This window comes from Apodemus sylvaticus, chromosome 6, assembly GCF_947179515.1.
Source record: "Apodemus sylvaticus chromosome 6, mApoSyl1.1, whole genome shotgun sequence".
In the NCBI taxonomy this organism is placed as follows: Eukaryota; Metazoa; Chordata; class Mammalia; order Rodentia; family Muridae; genus Apodemus; species Apodemus sylvaticus.
In genome coordinates, this window is record NC_067477.1 from 10,701,601 (window position 1) to 10,720,084 (window position 18,484).

The window sequence follows — 18,484 nt, forward strand, 5'->3', positions numbered from 1 at the left end:
TCTATTAGCAAGTGTTATTTTCACAAACTGTTCAGTTTGTATTAGTATCTTTGATTTTATTTCATATCTGCTTAGTTTTTATCTAGGTATTTTTTAAGCTTGGGTTTAGCACTGACCTAGTTAGAAATTGAAAGACTTTAATCCACATTCTAATCTTATTTTGACCTGCATGTTTTACCAGTGAAAAAAAATTCATGCACTTTTCTAGAAATAGTAAAGAAAAAATATTTACTGTTAAGAACCATAAAAAATTTATGCAAGTAAATATTTATATCTCCACAGCCTAAAAATGCCACTTTTTAGCTGGGTGAAATGGCCAAAAAATTATTCCTACAAACAAACGCGCCATGCTGGCTCTGAGGTGGTGACAAAGACTCTGCTTCGGGAGTTGAAGTGGCACCTGAAGGAGCAGGAGAGATTAACACATGAGATCGACAGTGAGCAGGAAGTGGGAAAGACAGGTGTGGACTACAGCTGGTTGCGAAGCTACCAGACTCCTCACACCATCCCAGCTACGGAACAAAGACAACTGGAAGTTCTTTGCTCCCAAGTACAACCCTGTCAAACCGGAACTGTTCTCAGCAGGTGAGCTACTACGTTCTCTAAGGTCTTGGGGTGTGTGTGATGTTAGACTAAAACCTGCCTCCTTACATAAACTCCTCAGTCACAGGTACTGAAAACCCTATGTACCTCTGGATAGCTTACTGGTAGAAATTTACTTCAATTACAAAGTTGCTTAACTAAAAGCCTAATTATAGTGCTTTTCTGTTACTAAAAAGGTGTCTAGGATACAGTTACATACGTAAGCTGCATTTTGGGAAATGGGGTACAAGAGAAATTTCTAAATACTCATTCCCACATACCCCTTAGATTTCGAGAACTTTTGGCAGAAAATGATGTACTTCCCTGGGAAGTTGTCTACATCTTCAAGCAAGTTCTGAAAGACTGTCTCAGCAGTCCTGACAGAGGGGGTCACAAGGCCGGCCTGGGGGACTCTGACATCACCTGTCCCCCTACCCCTGCACTCCCAGGTGAAAGCTCTGAGAGACCAGACAAAGATGAGATACCCACGATTTCAAGTTATGTGGACAGAAATGCCAAGGACAGGCTCCCACCGTGTTCACACAGAGTATGGAACCTGCCATACTATTACCCACCCAGCTAAGGAGTTAGCAAGACCGCCTCAAGTCACCCTTACAGCACCGACGAGAAGAAACAGTGACATGGCCCCAAGTTTCTTGGCTACAACAGTGGAGTTTAGTTAAAATTTCTAAGCAGTACTGTTTTCTAACCACTCTAAATATTCAATATTTTAATGAAAAGTATGCTTTTAACTAAAATGCTGTCTAAATGTTTGAAGTTTCTTATACCTCAAACATGTCACAGAACTAAAATATGACAGATTCTTTGTGAAACTTAATTCATTTTGGCTCTTATTCTAAGAGAGCTGATGTGTAAAATAAATAATCAATATGCGCTTCTCCTGACACTGCAACTGAAATGAAGTCCACATCCATCACGTGATGTCACCTGTCCTGTCGTGGGGACAAGGGAAAGGGTTTGTGAGCATGAAAATTATCTTCAATTTAAAAGCATGGCAATATTTCCCCTGTTTTTGACAGAAATTCACTAGCCATAGGCAGGAGTTTTAAGAATCACGCCCTTTGCGTGAGCATAGCGGTCAGCCATGAGGCAGGCCGACTGATGCCAGATGAAGCGGGATGAAGAAGCCCAGAGCACCAGAGGAGGTCTGCTTACGGCACTGGTTAACATCCAAACAAAGACGTTCTGAGTTCTGACTCAAATCCAACAGAACCTCACAGCAGCTCACGGGAACAATCTCATCTCTAATCATGGTTAAACACATCTAGGTTGGTAGACCTCAAGCTGTTTGCAAAACCTAAATTAAGCATAGAAATTGAGGTTGGTCTCTCTCTCTCTCTCTCTCCCTCCCACCCCGTGACCCCGTGTGTGTGTGTGTGTGTGTGTGTGTGTGTGTGTGTGTGAGAGAGAGAGAGAGAGAGGGGGGGGGAGGGAGGGAGAGGGAGAAAGAGAGAAAGAAAGAGAGAAAGAGAGGTGCTTCTGGCACATTTTAATGAAAATGGTATGGGCACAGTAGCTAAAATGTTTAGCCTGGGAATAGAGAAAATAAGTCCATCCACCCACAGAACAACAGCTGTACAGTACTTCACACAGCAGACCTTCAAAGTTATCACTTGCCACACCAATCTATCTAGCAACGCTAAAGTAATTCTGGGCCCCGTGCGTTAGCTCTCACTTAATGCAAACCCTGTACTTCTGCACTGTCATTCTCCCTTGGATAGGGCACACCGCTCAGACAGCTCAGTGCCTTGCCAGTGTGAGGCAAGTAGCAGAGCTGGACTCACAGCCAGTCGGTTGCAGCCCACCCAGGCTCCTCCTGCAGTCCAAACGCAAACAACAGTAGCCTCTCCACAAGTTCTCCTGCACGCTTACAGGAAGCATAACATCAAAGTGGTCAAAACCAAAGTCTCAGGATTTGTTTGTTTCCTAAAAGAATAAAATCCAAGGGGTGGGGAGCAGGAAACCAGCTCCGTTAGTAAAGTGCTTCCATGCAAGCCTAAGGCCCTGAATTTGATAGCCAGCATCTACATAAATCAACTGAGCACGGTCACACACGCTCTAAAGCCAGAGTCTGGGGATCCCTGGGATTGCCGGCTGGCCAGCCTAGGCTACTTGGTAAGCTCGAGGCCAGTAAGAAACTATCTTCAATAAATTTATAATATAAAAAAAGTGAGGGTGAAATGGCTTGGTTGGTAACGGCACTTGCCACCAAGCCTAACAAAACTGAGTTACATCCCTGGAACCTAGAAAATAGAGAACTGAGTCCTACAAGTTGTACTGCTCTCCACATATGTACATGCACGCCCCTCTACGCGTGTCATAGCATGCATGCGCCTCTACACGTGTCAGCATGCGCGCACACATACACACACACAGCATGATCCTTCAAGTTCTTCAGCAACTCCATGTTCTATGTCAGTGGGTGAGGACCACCACCCCGGTATACAAGCCAGGGTCTCATAACCGCTTGGGTTCCCTTGGGACGGGGATAGAGCAAAGGCAGAAACACACAGTACAAAGTTGGCTGACAAGGCTGGCCTTTGGTTAACACAAATACAAAACAAAAGGAGTACAGGCAGCGCTCAGAGAAGGAAAAAGGATGAAAGTGAGGAGAGAAATTAGGAGGAAGGCGGAAGAAGTAGCCTTCAGCTATGGAGATCACAGGATCTTCTCTTTCGTTTTTGAGATTTATTTATTATATGTAAGTACACTATAGCTGTCTTCAGACACACCAGAAGAGGGCATCAGATCTCATTACGGATGGTTGTGAGCACCATGTGGTTTTTGGGAATTGAACTCAGGACCTTCAGAAGAGCAGTCCCACTGAGCCCAGCCCCTCATAGGATCTTCTCTAAGCAGACATGTGAACAGGCATCCATCACAGGGAGGAGTGAGGCTGGAGCCGTCAGCACAGAAAATGACAGTACAACCAGACAGCAGCAGGCCACAGTAATTCAGGCAAGTACCAGATGGCCGCAATTACGCATTGCAGTTCTGTCCAATAGCAATGCAGCCACAGAATGTCATGTGCATTCAACCTTGGGTGTGAGTGTTGATATGAGAATGCGTTCATTCTATAAATAGTAACTGAGCACTGGCCTCATGCCAGTCACTCCTCCAGGTGCTAGAAGGAAAAATCTTGAGAAGCCAGGCCAAAAATGGAAGGTTCTCCCAGTAACATAGGCAGGAGACACAGCTTCTTCTGGGATGGTAACATGTGAACAATAGCCACTCTCTTATTCTAGAAACACACAAGGTAAGTTGCCAGGATAATTCTCATTTTCTCTCATTTGTAAGTGACTGTACACTCATAAATCCTTGACAGCCTTGAGGGGAGTCAGCCGTCCACCAGGAGAGTAAGGTCAAACTTATGAGTCGGCCAAATCAAGGATGAGTCGGAGCTGTCAGGCCGGAAGCCCTGCCTCCGACTACGGCCTCATTTCCCTCATCTGTCACAGGGACAAATGGCTGTCTGTGGTGCCCATGAGCATACCAACGCATGCTGGCCACCGGGCTCACTCTGGTGAGGGCCTTCTCCCTCGCTCCTCTCCTCGCGTGGCCACGTGCAGTCTACTCCTTCCTCTCCCTGCTCTGGACTCTTTGGCTGCCTCTGCCTGTGCTCTCCCTCCTCTACACAATAAAAACCTTCTCCTCAACCACACCCTGGAGCAGCCAGGGTCCAGTTCTATATGGAGCAGATCTCCTGTCTAGAGCAGAGAACCAGGGTAGCAAAACCACTTGATCCATGGGGGTCTGGAGGCATTTCATTCATTCAAATCCCTGTCTACAATGTGTCAGAGGCTGCCCTGACTGCAGAAACTCAGTGATAATTCTGCCCTTGGTAAGCTCTTCTGTGAGAAACAACACATGAATACGACTCCTAAAATATGCGAAGAAATGCATGGGAGGGGTGCAGAGATGCATGGGCAGGGTGCAGAGATGCATGGGCAGGTGCAAAGATGCATGGGCGGGTGCAGAGATGCATGGGCGGGTGCAGAGATGCATGGGCGGGTGCAGAGATGCATGGGCAGGGTGCAGAGATGCATGGGCAGGGTGCAGAGATGCATGGGCGGGTGCAGAGATGCATGGGCGGGTGCAGAGATGCATGGGCAGGGTGCAGAGATGCATGGGCAGGGTGCAGAGATGCATGGACGGGGTGCAGAGATGCATGGGCAGGGTGCAGAGATGCATGGGCAGGGTGCAGAGATGCATGGGCAGGGTGCAGAGATGCATGGACGGGGTGCAGAGATGCATGGGTAGGGTGCAGAGATGCATGGGTAGGGTGCAGAGATGCATGGGCAGGGCAGAGGTGGCCTCACATCATGGCTTTCTGACTCTTCCATACCTACCACCAAAAAAAAAAAAAAAAAAAAATTCTTTTTCTCAATCCATTGTTTCTCAGCCTCTCACCTCCTGACACCGAGATCAAGCTGTAGAGCGGTGTGCTCTAGCTCTACGTTCCCCCAGTAAAACCTACTATCCACAGGCTGAGTGTTCTTGTCACAGTGGGCTCAGAATCTTGATCCCCGAAAGCATAGCTCTGGCCCAACTTCCGCCAACCAGACTCACTACATTCATGGCTAACAGGCATGCAAAGTTTCTGTGTCAAGTCAACTCCATGGTATCCCCCTCCTGCCAGTTCTTTCAAAAGTTCCTCTTCCTTTTGGCTCGGACAGAAACCTTTGTGTCACCCACCCATGACCACCCACCCAGTACTTGCTCACATCCTGTTTCTGATTCTACTATAAAGTAGATGCCTCTATCATAAGAACACACACAAGGGCTGAGTGGGGGGCTCTGCTTTGGGCTCAGCTAGCATGCATGAGGAGCTAGGTTCACTCCTCAGCTGAAAAGAGCAGAAAGCACTTGCCCAGCCTGGAGGACTCAGGCCTTTAATCCCAGAACCTGGGAGGCTGGGGAAGGGAGATCATGTATTTATCTCAAAAAAAAAAAAAAAAACCAAACAAACAAAAACCTTCTCATTCTCACCTCTCTTCACTACCAGTCTAAACATGTTCTTGCCTGATGTAGTAGGAATTCTTAGAGAAACAGGAATCAGTTCATACAGTCATAAAAAAGCAAGTTCAATATCTACAGCTAGGCAAACAGGCTCGAGACCTACAAGAGTCACAGGTCACGTGGCCATCTGTCAATGGCTCAGTGATATCATGGAGGATAATTTACTTTATTCAAGTACCAATTAAAAAACAAGTCTGTGGCCAACAAGATGGCTCAGAAGGTAAAGATGCTTGCTTTCAATCCCTGGCAACCTGAACTGAATCCCCAGAACCCACACACTCGCTAGGTAGCTAAGTTAAACTGACCCTGTCACACTGACACGGCAGTTCTATGTCTGCCGAATCTAACTCTGAAAGGCGTGCTTACCTTTTCTCATTTCACTGCTCTGCAAATTCACTTCTGATTTAACAAGTCTTAGTTCATAAAGAACAAAGAATTGAAGAGTTTTAAAAATTGCTTCTTAGCAATTAAAATGACAGTAGAATCTATAAGCTTAGTTCCTGACAAGGTCAACAAATATTTAGTTCCCATATCAAAATAAATGAATCGAAACATTACATTTCCCCAAGGAAGCCTAAAGCGGTTGGAGACCCTTAAGTTGAAGCTGTGGCACACAGACATTTACCAGAGTAACTCAGAGAAATAAAGTAAAAAACTAAGTAGCCCCTCTACGTCCCCTGGGTTCCTCCAAAAGGCACAATGACCAAAGATGTAAAGGTTGAACTTGGCTCTACAGAGGACTGGACACTAACAAGAATAACTTTTAAAACTTAGAGCACTGCCAGCAAGGTGGCTCAGAAGGAAGAGCACTTGTCACACAAGCCTCACGACCCGAGTCCCACCCTTGGAACCCAGATGTCACGCGTCTGCAGCCAGCACTCCATGGTGAGGTGAGGCAGAGGCAGGAGCACTGTCTAGGGGCTCTCCAGGCAGCTGACGCGGAGTGACAGGAAGCCAGAGAAACCCTGAGTCACAAGGCAGAAAGAAGGCAAGAAGTGACTCCTGAAAGTCGCCTTTTGACCTCCACATGCACACTACAACTTGCACATGTGTGCACACACCTATATATCATAGAAATACAGGATAATAAACTAATTTTTAAAAATTAAAGAGACATTAGAATTGGGGTGCATACCTGTAATCCCAGTGTAGAGGGTTGAGGCAGGAGGATCACTTATGCTCAGTTCAAGATCAAATTGGGCAAAATAGTAAAACAGTCTTAAAATACTTTTTTTTAAATACTTTTTTATTAAGAACAAAAGGCTCCTTAACTGCAGAGGGCGCTGGACTTAGGGTGGGAGCAGAGTGGCCCCAAGCTGCAATGCTACACACTACGCTGGGTTCCACTCACCCAAGCCAGCTCTCTTCTAAACAGAAGGTATCTATCCTCCAGCCTAATCGCCACCACCCTCATACATAACTGAAGGCAGCTACTTAACCCAAAGGTAGTGAGCGGTGAAAGATTAATTAAACTGGAGAGAAGGCTTGGTGGTTAAAAGTACTCACTGCTCTTCCAAAGAACCAGCATTCAGTTCACAGCACCCACACCGGGCAACTTACAACTGCCTGCACCTCCCAATCCCAGGGATCTGGCTCCCTCTGCTGGCCTCTATGGGCACCTACACACATACTCCTTATACCCACAGCCGCATAAACATAAAATGATAAAACTGAACAAGATGCCCACATTCAAACTCCTTGCTATTGACCCACTGAAATGCACACATGTACTGAAAACCTCTGTCTTCACAAAAACCTTCTCACAGACGTCTGCAGCAGCTTCAGTCATAACTGCCAGAACTTGGGGACAAGCGGGATGTGTGTGTGTTGGTAAGTATGTGATGCTCAGCCAGAGGGATCTCGGTTTACGCTAAAAGCACCGCAAACGTACAGAGTGTCAACTTCACATCACTAGGTGGAAGCAGCAGTATCAGAGCACTGTGTGGTTTCCACCACATGACCTTCTGGAGAAGGGAAACGAACAAGCCAAGCACGAAAAACATTAGTTGTCGAAAGTTAAGGAGCAGTAAGAACAGGTGGAGCTAGTTATTTTCACTGCCAGTGGTACCAGGAGGGTGCCGGATGTGCGCCACCATGTGTCCAAATCCACACCGATGTGTGTATGTTAACACGGGCCAGTGCGGAAGGGAGGAGGGCATTTTGGTGACTCTGCACAAAGTTCCTGGCCACCTCTGACTAACTTCAAAAATCAGAGTCTGGTGAGTCCAGAGGGTCAAGGAGATCAGGGAGCAGGTGTCTGTAGTGAGGTTTGGCAGAGGACCTGAGTTCCACTCCCTGCACCCAGGTCACGTGGCTCACAATGACCTCTAACTCCAGCACTAGAGAGTTTCTCTCCCCACACATACACATAAATAAAATAAAGCTTTAGAAAGGAGGGGAGGCAGAGTCTGGCTCCGTGAGATGCCTGAGCTGGTTGCACTTACCAGCAATTCTGACAACCTGAGTTTAATACACAAGAGCCCGCACGGTACAAGCGCCTACGCTAACAAGGTATCCTGGCACAGGTGCACACACTCCTTTCTCTCTCTCCCCCTCCCCCTCCCCTTCCCCCTCTCTCTATCCTTGCAATCAAATTTTTAAAGCAGTCTATGAACCTCGGGCTGCGGACCGTAACCCTGTAATCTCAGGACTTGAGGAGGTGGAGGCCAGAGGCTGAAGAATTCAGTTATCTACTGAGGCGTTAGTTGAGGCCAGACTGGGCTGCACAGAACTCTTTCAAAACAAAGATAAAAAAAACAAGCTGCAAATTATAATAATCAAATTATCAAATTCTTAGGCTGCTCAGCTTCTTGCAGAAAACCTAGGAGAGGGCCTGTGCACTGAGGGCTCTTCACCTGCTGGGGGGACCCCGTCCCCTCCTGGACTCCCTACCTCCCGAAGGCTGAAGCTGGTCTGGCCGGTGCGGTGGCCTTAACTGGATCCTGGGCCTGGGCCATAGGGGCCTCGCTGGGGACCTCCTCCGAGCGCGGTGCCTCCTCCCGGGGCGCCTCTGCGGGGAAGGCGGGCGGCAAGCCCAGCAGCTCCACATTGGTCACCGTCTTGCCTATGGTGAACCAGTCATTTATCTGGTCGACCGTAAGCTTGCGCAACATCCTCGGTGCCCGAGAGCTGCCTTAACTGCTCGACGCCAATGGTGGCAAAGCCTTAAGAGCACTGCCCTGCCCAGCCCGGGCAACGACCGTTCCAGAAGCTCCTACCCCCACCCCTCATTGAGGCCATCCAATCAGATTGTGCCACGCAAGAGGGTGGGGCCAGGCCCTGAGTGCACGTGGGGGCCTCGAGCCTTCCGGAGCACGCTGGAGGCCCGTGAGCTGGAGTCAGGTGACCCGGACAGGCAAGGGTTTATGGAGCCTAGCTCCGTGTGGTTCTGATGCTGGAGTCTGCTGATAATATTTACTGGTCTCACTTGAGACGCCATGTCTGGTTGATATCCCTGGGGAGGCCTCGGAGGCTGGGGAGGAAACTGCAGTCTGGATGTACTATATGAGAGGAGAAGAATAAACAAAAAATAATTTAAGAAAATTAATGTGTTGCTCACATTTTAGCCTCAAAATGCAACATTAGGCTCTTTGAATGAATCTGCAGGGATAGCCTGTAACATTTTGAAATTTTTAGATGGTTTACAGTGTTTTGGGACTTGAAATTTCATTAAAAGCTTGTTGATTTCCTGGTTAGAAACTTTGTCTTCAAATAGCTTACTAGAATGTTCCTTGTGATAGTTCATAACTGTAATCCTAGCACTTGGGAGCCTGAAACAGTTTGCCAGCCTGAGCAACAGAGTAAGAGATTTATCTTTTAAAAAAAATCAAAATATTTTTGAAACACATCTTAAGCCTGCGTTACCTCTCAAGACCCTCTTTACACTCTTAATAGTGCCTGGCGGCCCCAAAGTGCTATGCTTGTGGTTTATATCTGCCCACAGAGGATTACAACCAAGAAGTTTTATGTATGTGTCCAAATGATTTTCAGCTGTCGATTTGGCACAGCCCAGAGTTATCTGAAGTCTTGAGATAAGGACCCAGGTTCAAATCCCAGCACCAGCGTGGTAGAACACAGCCATCCCTGATTCCAGTTGCAGGCTCTCCAATGTCTTCCTCTAACTTCTGAGAGTGAACAGGCACATACTTGGTAGACAGACATCGATGTACCAAAGACACTCATACACATAAAAATAAAAAAAAAAAATCTTAAAACTAAGAAAAGCAAGAATGATTTTTTGTTCATTTGTTTTGGTTTTGGTTTTTTAAAAAACAGGGTCTCAGGACACTCTTAAATCCCTGATCATCTACCTCTACTTTCCAAGTGCTAGGATTAGATCATGACACATCTAGCTAGTATGCTTATTAAAAAACAAATAGTCCCTAGAATTTCTGCAGAAGTCTATGCATCGCTTTACAACATTTTCAAATGATAATTACTATGCACAGAATGGCTGCTTAATCAAATGTGTAGAGCAAAAAAGTAGCGGGGGGGGGGGGGGGTATGAAAATGGCAAGAAATACCAAAGCCTGGCATAGCAGTGCAGGCCTTTAATCCAAGGAGACAGGAGGCAGAAGCAGGCAAATCTCAGAGTTCGAGGCCAGCCTGGTCTACATAACAAATTACCGGAAGACCTAGCTCAAAAAAAATTTTTTTTCAAGAAAAGCCAGTTTCCGTTTTAATTGTTGCTTTGTTTCCTTTGCTCTTATTGGGGGGGGGGGGGGCGGGGGGCGGGAGTGTGAGTCTCACTAAGTAGCCCAGGCCACAACTTGCTATCAAACTCTAGACCCACACAGCCCCAAGCTCCACCCTCCACTGTCCAGCCTGTGCCTCTGCCCCTTAAATACTGGGATTGAGCCACTATGTCTGGTCTTTGGTTTGATTGGTTGTTTTTGTTTTGTGTTTTGTGTTTTGTTTTTATTTATTTTATTTTATTTGAGACAGGTTCTGTGTAGCTCCGGCTGTCCCGGAACTCACTAAAACAAACTAGGCGTGAACTCTCAGAGATCTTCCTGCCTCTGCCTTCTGCGTGCTGGGATTAAAGGCGTAAACCAACACGCGCGGCTTTTGGTTTAGGTTTTCAGGCTAGCCTTAAAGTCAAATTTATGACAATCCTGCTGCTTCTGTGTCCTAAAGGCTAGGATTAAAGTCAGAAACCATGCAAAAAAGGACTTTTTGTTTTCTTTAAGGTCATTGTCCGGATTATCTACTGTCCTGGTTTCAGCATCGAAAGTCTCGTGTTCCTGGAAACCCGGTCAGTTTTATCCTGGAAACACAGAGGCTTCTCCCAGCTCCTCCTGGCTTTGACTAACCCCGGCGACCGCTGGGGGCGCTGTGGTGCGCAGGCGCGGAAGCCCCAGCAGCCGGCGGCCGGCGGCCCCGCTCCTTCCGCTTTCCCAGCAGGCCCCGCGTGGCGCCTGCGTGCTCTGTGACCTTTCCCATTCTGTTGCAGAATCCGGTGTTTGTTGCCCGTGGCCTTGGTCCTGCTGAGGTAAGAGCCGGGCCTAGGCTTTTTGCAGTGTTCCCAACCCGGGAGACTGAAGAGGGGCGGGACCGGGTGCGGTGGGACCCAGATAGGTCGCGAACTCGGGCGAAGGACTCTTGGATCCACGCTGACCTTGGGTCAGCCCCTGCGCCGCCAAGTGCAAGGAGGGTCCACGGGTTCCCCCACCCGACTGTGACGGAGGGAGGGCCCGGGTGAGTCATCCAGACTGCAGGGTGCCCGGGGTCAGTCCTCCAGATCCCCAAGCGTCCTCCGAGAGTGTCCGGGACTCAGTCTCGCAGAGGGCGAGGATGTGCACGGCGCTCAGTCCTCCACACTGCAAAGGTGTTTCTGGAGCTAGTCTTCCTGATCGAATGAGGGGAGAGGTTGTTGTCAGTCCCTGGGACTAATAAGAGTTTGCTCAAACATCACATCTCTATGCTGAAAGAGGGATTATTCCTCCAGACTTGGAGGGGTAGGGCCCTAGTATCATCCTCACAAGGAAGCTGTCCCGGAGCTAGGTTCAAATGGAAGTCCACTCAGCCAGGACTATGCCCTTGTGTTGAAACATGGATGGACCTATTTAACGGTAGGCTCTGGCAAAGGAGCGTGCCACCATCAACTGTGAGCATCTTGTTACCCACTCGGGTTACTCAGCTAGTTAGGGATGCAGTGAAAATCCGAGCCAAGAAACATCACTTGAGAGTTAGCACCTTCTTTCCACTATTCCACAGGTTTCTTCCAAGTTAGGCTTTGGCGAGGCCAATGTTTGAAATTGCATGAAACCGCATTATAAACCCCAGACTGTTACATGCCCCCTCTTTCCAGTGTACTGCCAGGAAATAGCTTGCTGTTACTGTAATTTTCACAAACTCTGCAAGCACAGGCAGTCTCCGTAGACAGCCATTTGACCTTTGAGTAGGATGATCTTTCCTTGAATCTGATATTGTAAAACTAACAACTGGGAGATTTGGTTGGTCAGAGAGACTTACGTGGGAAGAGTAGCATCCTTACTGAATACTGGGAACATGTCACTTGTATAGTCAAATACAGCCACACTGACCAAAAGGAACATCCAGGAGCAAAAGACAAAAGGGAGGGGGGTGTAAAAATGAACTGGATAGCAGACCTCCACCGAGTCAGGACCAGGCTGGCCTCGAATTGAGAAAGATCCGCCTGCCTCTACCTTCCAGATGCTGGGATTAAAGTCAGGTGCTGGTACCGTGCCAGGCTTGGTACAGCTCAACACTTCCACCCAGCCTGTGAGATGAAGCCTCTGAGCACTTTGCTAGCGTCCCAGTGGCCCAGGACTTGCTGCTCTCTGTTAGGTTCTTGTAGCAGTTCCCCTGCTATTGATTTGATCATTTACCAAGTGTTCCCTGTGCACCGGTACCGTTCTGGATCCATTCCGTTGTTGTGGGGGGGGGGGTGGGGAGGGGTCTTTGGTTTTGTTTTTTGACACATGTTCTCGCTGTGTATCCCTGGCTATCCTGTAAATCAGGCTGGCTTTGAACTCACAGAGGTGCCCTCCCTCCTGATGCTGGTCTGCTGGGATTAAAGGCTTGTGCTACCACCTCCCACCTAGGGTCCTTTATTTTTCAAGAGTCTGTGGAGCAAGTAGGAGGTCTATGTTTGACAGAGAAAGCTGACAAAGGCGGTTTAGAGGATTCTTTTTTATTATAATTATTAGATATTTGCTTTATTTACACTTCAAATAGTATCCCTTCCGTGTTACCCCTCAGAAAACCCCCTACCCCGTCCTTGTAAAGACAAGAACCCCAAGGGTCCTATAACACTGGTATCCTACACTACTCTCTCAGACCTTGCCTGTCCCACAAAGATGCCTCCACACCTACTCAGAGACTCGGGTTCCTTCACGCCTTCCAGAGGCTGCCTTCTTATGATATCTGAATCAGAACAGTCCTGCCAGAGCATTTGGATACACGTATTAGTTAGAAGGAAATTTAAGGACAGATGGAGCATCTAGGGTAAGATAACAGCACCACTCTTTAAAGGCTCACTCTCACTGAACCTGCTAACCTTCAGGCCTTTCCTCCACTTAAATTCATTCCCATAGGAAAGAGCAGAAAACATGGCCGTAGAGGCAGATCAATTCCTGCAGTAATCAGCAATATGGGCCAGATTTGGTGTGATCTAGTCTTGTTTGGGTCATTGGTAGCTTTGGAGCGCTACATATAGAAATATGTATGAATATGCACCCTGTATTGTCTGGTGCCCTAGGGGATCAAAAGACTCCCTGGAACTGGAGTTAGGTTACAAGTGGTGGTAAACCACCCTGTGGATTCTGGGATAGGGACTTGTTGAGCCATCTCCACCCCTAGAAGACGTCCCTAAATTCAAGACTAAATGGTGTGCACAGCTTCCATTTCCCTAGTTCAACAGAACATTCTGTATAACAAGCACTCCCGACATGATGCCAGGACTGTGTGCATTTTACATGCACTAGCGCAAGAATCCTAGACCCTCGTGAAGTGCAGCCTTTATTGTCCCTGCTACACAGTGAGATCATGTAAGTTAGTGGGTGACACCAGGGCAGCCTCCCTCTCCCAAGGCTTCGAGTTCACAATCCGTGTTTCTGCTGAGTCTTCTCCGGGCAGCCTGGCTCTTCCTCGCCTCTTCCTTCGACTCCCACATGTGCCTTTCATTTTCTGCTGAGTGAATATGGTCCAGATTTATAATTGAAGGACAGCCATTTGACTGAACTGAGCTGGTACTTTAAGAATAGCACACTGTTGTGTGTCAGTGAACGCTTTCTCTGGTTTTCTACAACAGTATGTCAATTTATAGCATTGCAGAGTAGGATTCTATATGCAGTAGTGGTGTGGAGCAGGGTCATCCAGGCAAGACACTGACCGCAACCCAGGGGTTTCCCAGTCAGGCGAGAAGGGCTCAGAGCTGGGTCCTCCTAGCAGCTGTCAAATTCATCAGCTAATTTGGAGCCCCAAGATGAGAATGCGGGTATCTAGTTTGGAGTCTGTGGTAGGCTGTGACCGTAACTGGAAACAGTACTGTGAGGGCTGTCTGTCTCATGTGGCTCACCCGGTACCATTTGTTCTGTATCTACCTGACAACCTCAGGACTGAGCTACCGGAGATTTAATTGGCCTCAGTATTCATTTCCTATGGAAATGATCGCTCCTGACCTTGGTTTGTGTTTTTGTTTGTTTTGTTTTCAACTTGAAATGTTAATAATGCTGAAAGGGGTGCTTCTACCCAAAGGTCAAAAAATGGTGCATGACTTGGGACCAGCTTTAGTGGCAGAGAGGCTTGTGGAAGGGACAGCCTGCTAGCAGGATGCTGGAGAGGTGTCAGTTGTTGACAGAGCTCCACAGAGCCTGTGGGGAACAGAATAGCACTCTTGTCATGTAGACAGGATGAAAATATCTGGCCAGTTAGTTATACGGTAGCAATCATCTTAATGTTTATCATTTCTATTTCAGATGCTTCAAACCTTTATTAAAAAAGTCTGGGTCCCCATGAAACCCTACTATACCCAAGTTTACCAGGAAATTTGGGTAGGAGTGGGGTTAATGTCCTTCATCGTTTATAAAATCAGGAGTGCTGGTAGGTTATATTTTTATTTCTTTGCATTTATCCGGGAAAATGTTTTCAGAAAAAAAAAATCACAATTTTATCTACTAAGGAACTGTGACTTTTTAAATTATTCTTTTTTTCTATTCACATAAATACACATGATGTATGCGTGGGCGGGCACACGTGCCATGGGGCGTGCAGAGATGTGTAATTGGTTCTCTCCTTCCACTGGTACACGGGCCACCAGACCTGTATAGCAAGCGCCTCTACCTGCTGAGCCATCCAGCTGGTCCGTAACCATGACCTTCCGATGTTCATCAACGAATGAATAAGGAAAACATAGAATAAAGTAACTGAAATAGCCCTTGTCAGGAGAGCTTAGCCTGAACAATCCCACACAGTGGAATTTTATTCAGCCATTAAAAAAAAAAAAAATGTTTGCAGTAGAAATAAAGATTATACTGCTAAATGAGATGAGCCGAACTAAAAAAGATGAATATTGCGTGTTTTCCTCATATGCACCGCGACTTACACACACAAACACCGGACATGAAAGTGAAAAGGCTATTGCATGCAGGAAGAACCGTGCGCAGGCAAGGGAGAGGGCAGCTGGTGAGGGCAGCACGAGGCCTGGCTGTGTGCACCCACTGTAACAGACTGCCTGCTTTGTCTGTGAATTTGGGAAAAGGAAATGGCTGGGACACAGGCGTGCCTCTGAAGGCCTGCTGGGGTGCTTTACCCAGCCTCTGGAGCCTGCAGCCACATCTTGCTTTAACCATTAATTTGACTCGTAGCACTTACGTAGGGCACTGGTTTGACTGATTTCTCCTTTCTGTTTTAGATAAAAGAAGTAAAGCTTTGAAAGGTAAGATTTCTGCTTTTTGGAATGGTTGAGGGGTGAAAAAGACCATCATAGCTTTTCAAAACAAGTTATATGAATTCTGAAATAAAACTGACACCTGGTTCAGTGATTCTGTCAGATACAGTGGAAATATTAAATAAAGATCAAAAAGTTTGCAGCTAACCTTCAATCCCAGTATTCGGGAGGCAGAGGCAGGTAGGTCTCTGAGTTCCAGGACAGCCAGGGCTACACAGAGAAACCCTGTCTCAAAATCCAACCAAACAAAAAGTTTTTAGTTAAATGTTAAAAAGCAAAATCATGTGTAGCCCTTTGAGCCAAGTAACACGCCTGGCACTGACAGAGAAAGCCGGTAACTGACGCCACTCGGAAGGCACTGGCTGGCTGGGCAAGCGTTCTACTGAAGCTCCTTAGGCTTCTGTGTAATTCTGAAGGGAAGTATCTGCAAAATGTGTGCCCTGGCGCTGGGTGTCTGTCTATGCTGTTTCTCTGGTGGCAGTGAAACTATGGTCATTCGAAGCTTTGCAAACCCAGGACTGGCTTCCTGAGCTTTTAGGAGAGCCTTCTCCACTCCTCCAGGGGAACAGCTGTGTCAGCATCTCTTGCACAAACCTGGCACCGTGCTGAGTATCTTATGTGCTGGGCCAGCGGTTGGTTGGTTGGTTGGTTGGTTGGTTGGTTGGTTGGTTGGAGAGATGGGAGGCGCTAGGGCTTGTTTTTAGGCAAAGTCTCAGGAATCCTCTTGCCTCTGCTGCCCACGTGTTGGAATTAAAGGTGTGTACATCATGCCCGGCCCCCATGCTTTTTGTAGCATTGAAATGAATATTTGCATTTTCTGACTTGTTACTGTGCCACTCTGTTCCTCTCCTCAAAAGGCTCCAGTCCTGCGCCTGCCCATGGCCATCACTGACTGCTCCCCAGTCCACTGAAGATGACTGCGCCGCCTAAACTTGAGCAAGCTTTGTTAGATGGGAACATGGAACATCACTGTACACTTACCTAAGTACCGTTTATAATGTGGCATTAATAAATGTATCTGAGAAGCACCACTCCCCGTGGCTACCACTCTGCTTCCCCTCAGTACGTCCGTCAGAACCTCGGAGACACCTTCCTTAGGACGCCTGAAGAAGAAGCAGTGTTGCTGCCCTCAGATTGATTGAACAGGAGGATCGAGATAGTGACTTTGATTCCAGTATTCAATAATTATTTGTCAGATGCTTCTGCCTATCATCTGACTTCCCTGTCTTGTTCTCATATTTTGAGAAAGAAGATGTTAATTATTTTAAGGGCTAACTTGAGTGTTTTACTAGGGTCAATAAGAAGGTAAGAGGAAAACACCACTAATCCCAGCTGAAGCAGGGAGGATCCCAAGTCCAGGAGGTCAAGGGGGGGGGGGGGCTGTACGGAGCTAGAAGGACAGCCGTACAGTTAAGGCTTCTCAACCACACGGGTCACTTTCTGCTGTGAGCGCAGAGGACCCGGGTTTGTTGTTCAGCTCAAATCAAGCGGCTCCCAAGCACCTGTTGACTCCAGCTCCAGTGGACTCAGACCCTGCATAGAACATACGCGCACATGCACATTATCCATTATAGGTATACTCATTAATAAGAACTTTTTTTTCGAGACAGGGTTTCTCTATAGACCAGGCTGGCCTTGAATCCACCTTGATCCACCTGCCCAGCTCATTAATAAGTTTAATGGAAAGCAGTCTGGTGTGCTGGCTCGGTGGGTGAGGGGCTTGTCCCCAAGCCTGATAGCCTGAGTTTGATTCCCAGGGCCCCTGTGTAGGGAAAGGAGAAAGTCAGCTCTTGGAAGTTCTCTGACCTCCACTTGTGCATGATCACATTTGCACACATATTAAAAAAAAGGGAAGCTAGTCTTAGAGCACGTGGTAGACACAAGCTCTGTGCAGAATTATATCCGACTAATTAATGACAAGGCAAAATAAGCAATGTGAAAAAACACAATGAACTGTTGTTGAGCACCTATAGCCACAGTGTGTGGGAAGCTGAGACAGGAGGGTCACAGGTTCTAGAACAGCCTGTCCTGTGGACTTTGACTTTATCCTGCAGAGAAGCCAGGCATGGTGCCTCATTCCTGTGGTCTCGGCTCTGGGAGGCTGAGACAAGAGGGTAGAAAGTTCTAGTATTAGTGACGTAATGGACTTGAGGCTAAGCTGGACTACTTCACATAGAGGGCAGCGGGGCACGCCTCTAATTCCATAGCTCCTGTCCTAGGGCTAGCTACTCTGCAGTGATAAAACACCATGTCCAGCTGGGGGGGTGGGGGGGCCTTAAACTGGGGTGCATTCTCTGAGTCTCAGTTCATTGAGGGAGGCCAAGGCAGGAGCTGCCTACTGGCCTGCTCCCCACAGCGTGCTCAGCCTGCTCGGTTGGTTTGTTTTTGTTTTTTCCTTCGAGACAGGGTTTCTCTGTGTAGCCCTGGCTGTCCTGGAACTCACTCTGTAGACCAGGCTTGGCCTCGAACTCATAAATCCACCTGCCTCTGCCTCCCAGAGTGCTGGGACTACAGGCGTGCGTCACTACCGCCCAGCTGGTTTGGTTTTTATATTTATCTTACATGCATTGGTATTTTCACATGTACGTCTGTGTAAAGTGTCAAAGGCACTGGACCTGGAGTTACAGCCACCATGTGGGTACTAAAGGGTTGAACCTGGATCATCTGGGATAGCAGGCAGTGTTCTTAACTGCCAGACCATCTTCCCAGCCCCCAGCCTGCTTTCTCCTCTTTTTGTTTCAATTTTGTTTTGAGAACAGGATTTCTCTGTGTCTATCCTGGACTTGCTTTGTAGACCAGGCTGGCCTTGAGCTCCTGGAGATCTACCTACCTCTGCCTCCCAACCCCTGGCCCCCGGCCTGCATTCTTAAAGCACCCAAAACCACCAGGTAAGGGGAGGCATCACCTACCCAAGGCAAACTGGATCCTCCCAAATCAATCTCTAATTAA

The 18,484-nt window shown here is 47.5% G+C and overlaps 3 protein-coding genes across 3 annotated transcripts in view; 2 read left to right on the forward strand and 1 right to left on the reverse strand.

Annotated features, from left to right (window-relative positions):
• Tdrd9 (tudor domain containing 9) overlaps nt 1-8,735 on the reverse strand; it is a 95,492-nt gene extending 86,757 nt beyond the window's left edge. The window contains exon 1 of the mRNA XM_052186676.1: nt 8,515-8,735. Within this exon, the coding sequence (XP_052042636.1) occupies nt 8,515-8,735 (221 nt within the window). The remainder of the gene's footprint in view (nt 1-8,514) is intronic.
• Rd3l (RD3 like) lies at nt 290-1,165 on the forward strand. Its single transcript, XM_052186677.1, has 2 exons — nt 290-585; nt 871-1,165. The coding sequence occupies exons 1-2, from the start codon at nt 290-292 to the stop codon at nt 1,163-1,165; spliced, it is 591 nt and encodes a 196-aa protein (XP_052042637.1).
• Nucleotides 8,736-11,002: 2,267 nt separating the features above from the next.
• On the forward strand, nt 11,003-16,566 carry Atp5mj (ATP synthase membrane subunit j). The gene is made up of 4 exons (XM_052184961.1): nt 11,003-11,113; nt 14,565-14,688; nt 15,500-15,523; nt 16,393-16,566. The coding sequence occupies exons 2-4, from the start codon at nt 14,565-14,567 to the stop codon at nt 16,425-16,427; spliced, it is 183 nt and encodes a 60-aa protein (XP_052040921.1). The 5' UTR covers nt 11,003-11,113; the 3' UTR covers nt 16,428-16,566.
• The last annotated feature ends 1,918 nt before the right edge of the window (nt 16,567-18,484 follow it).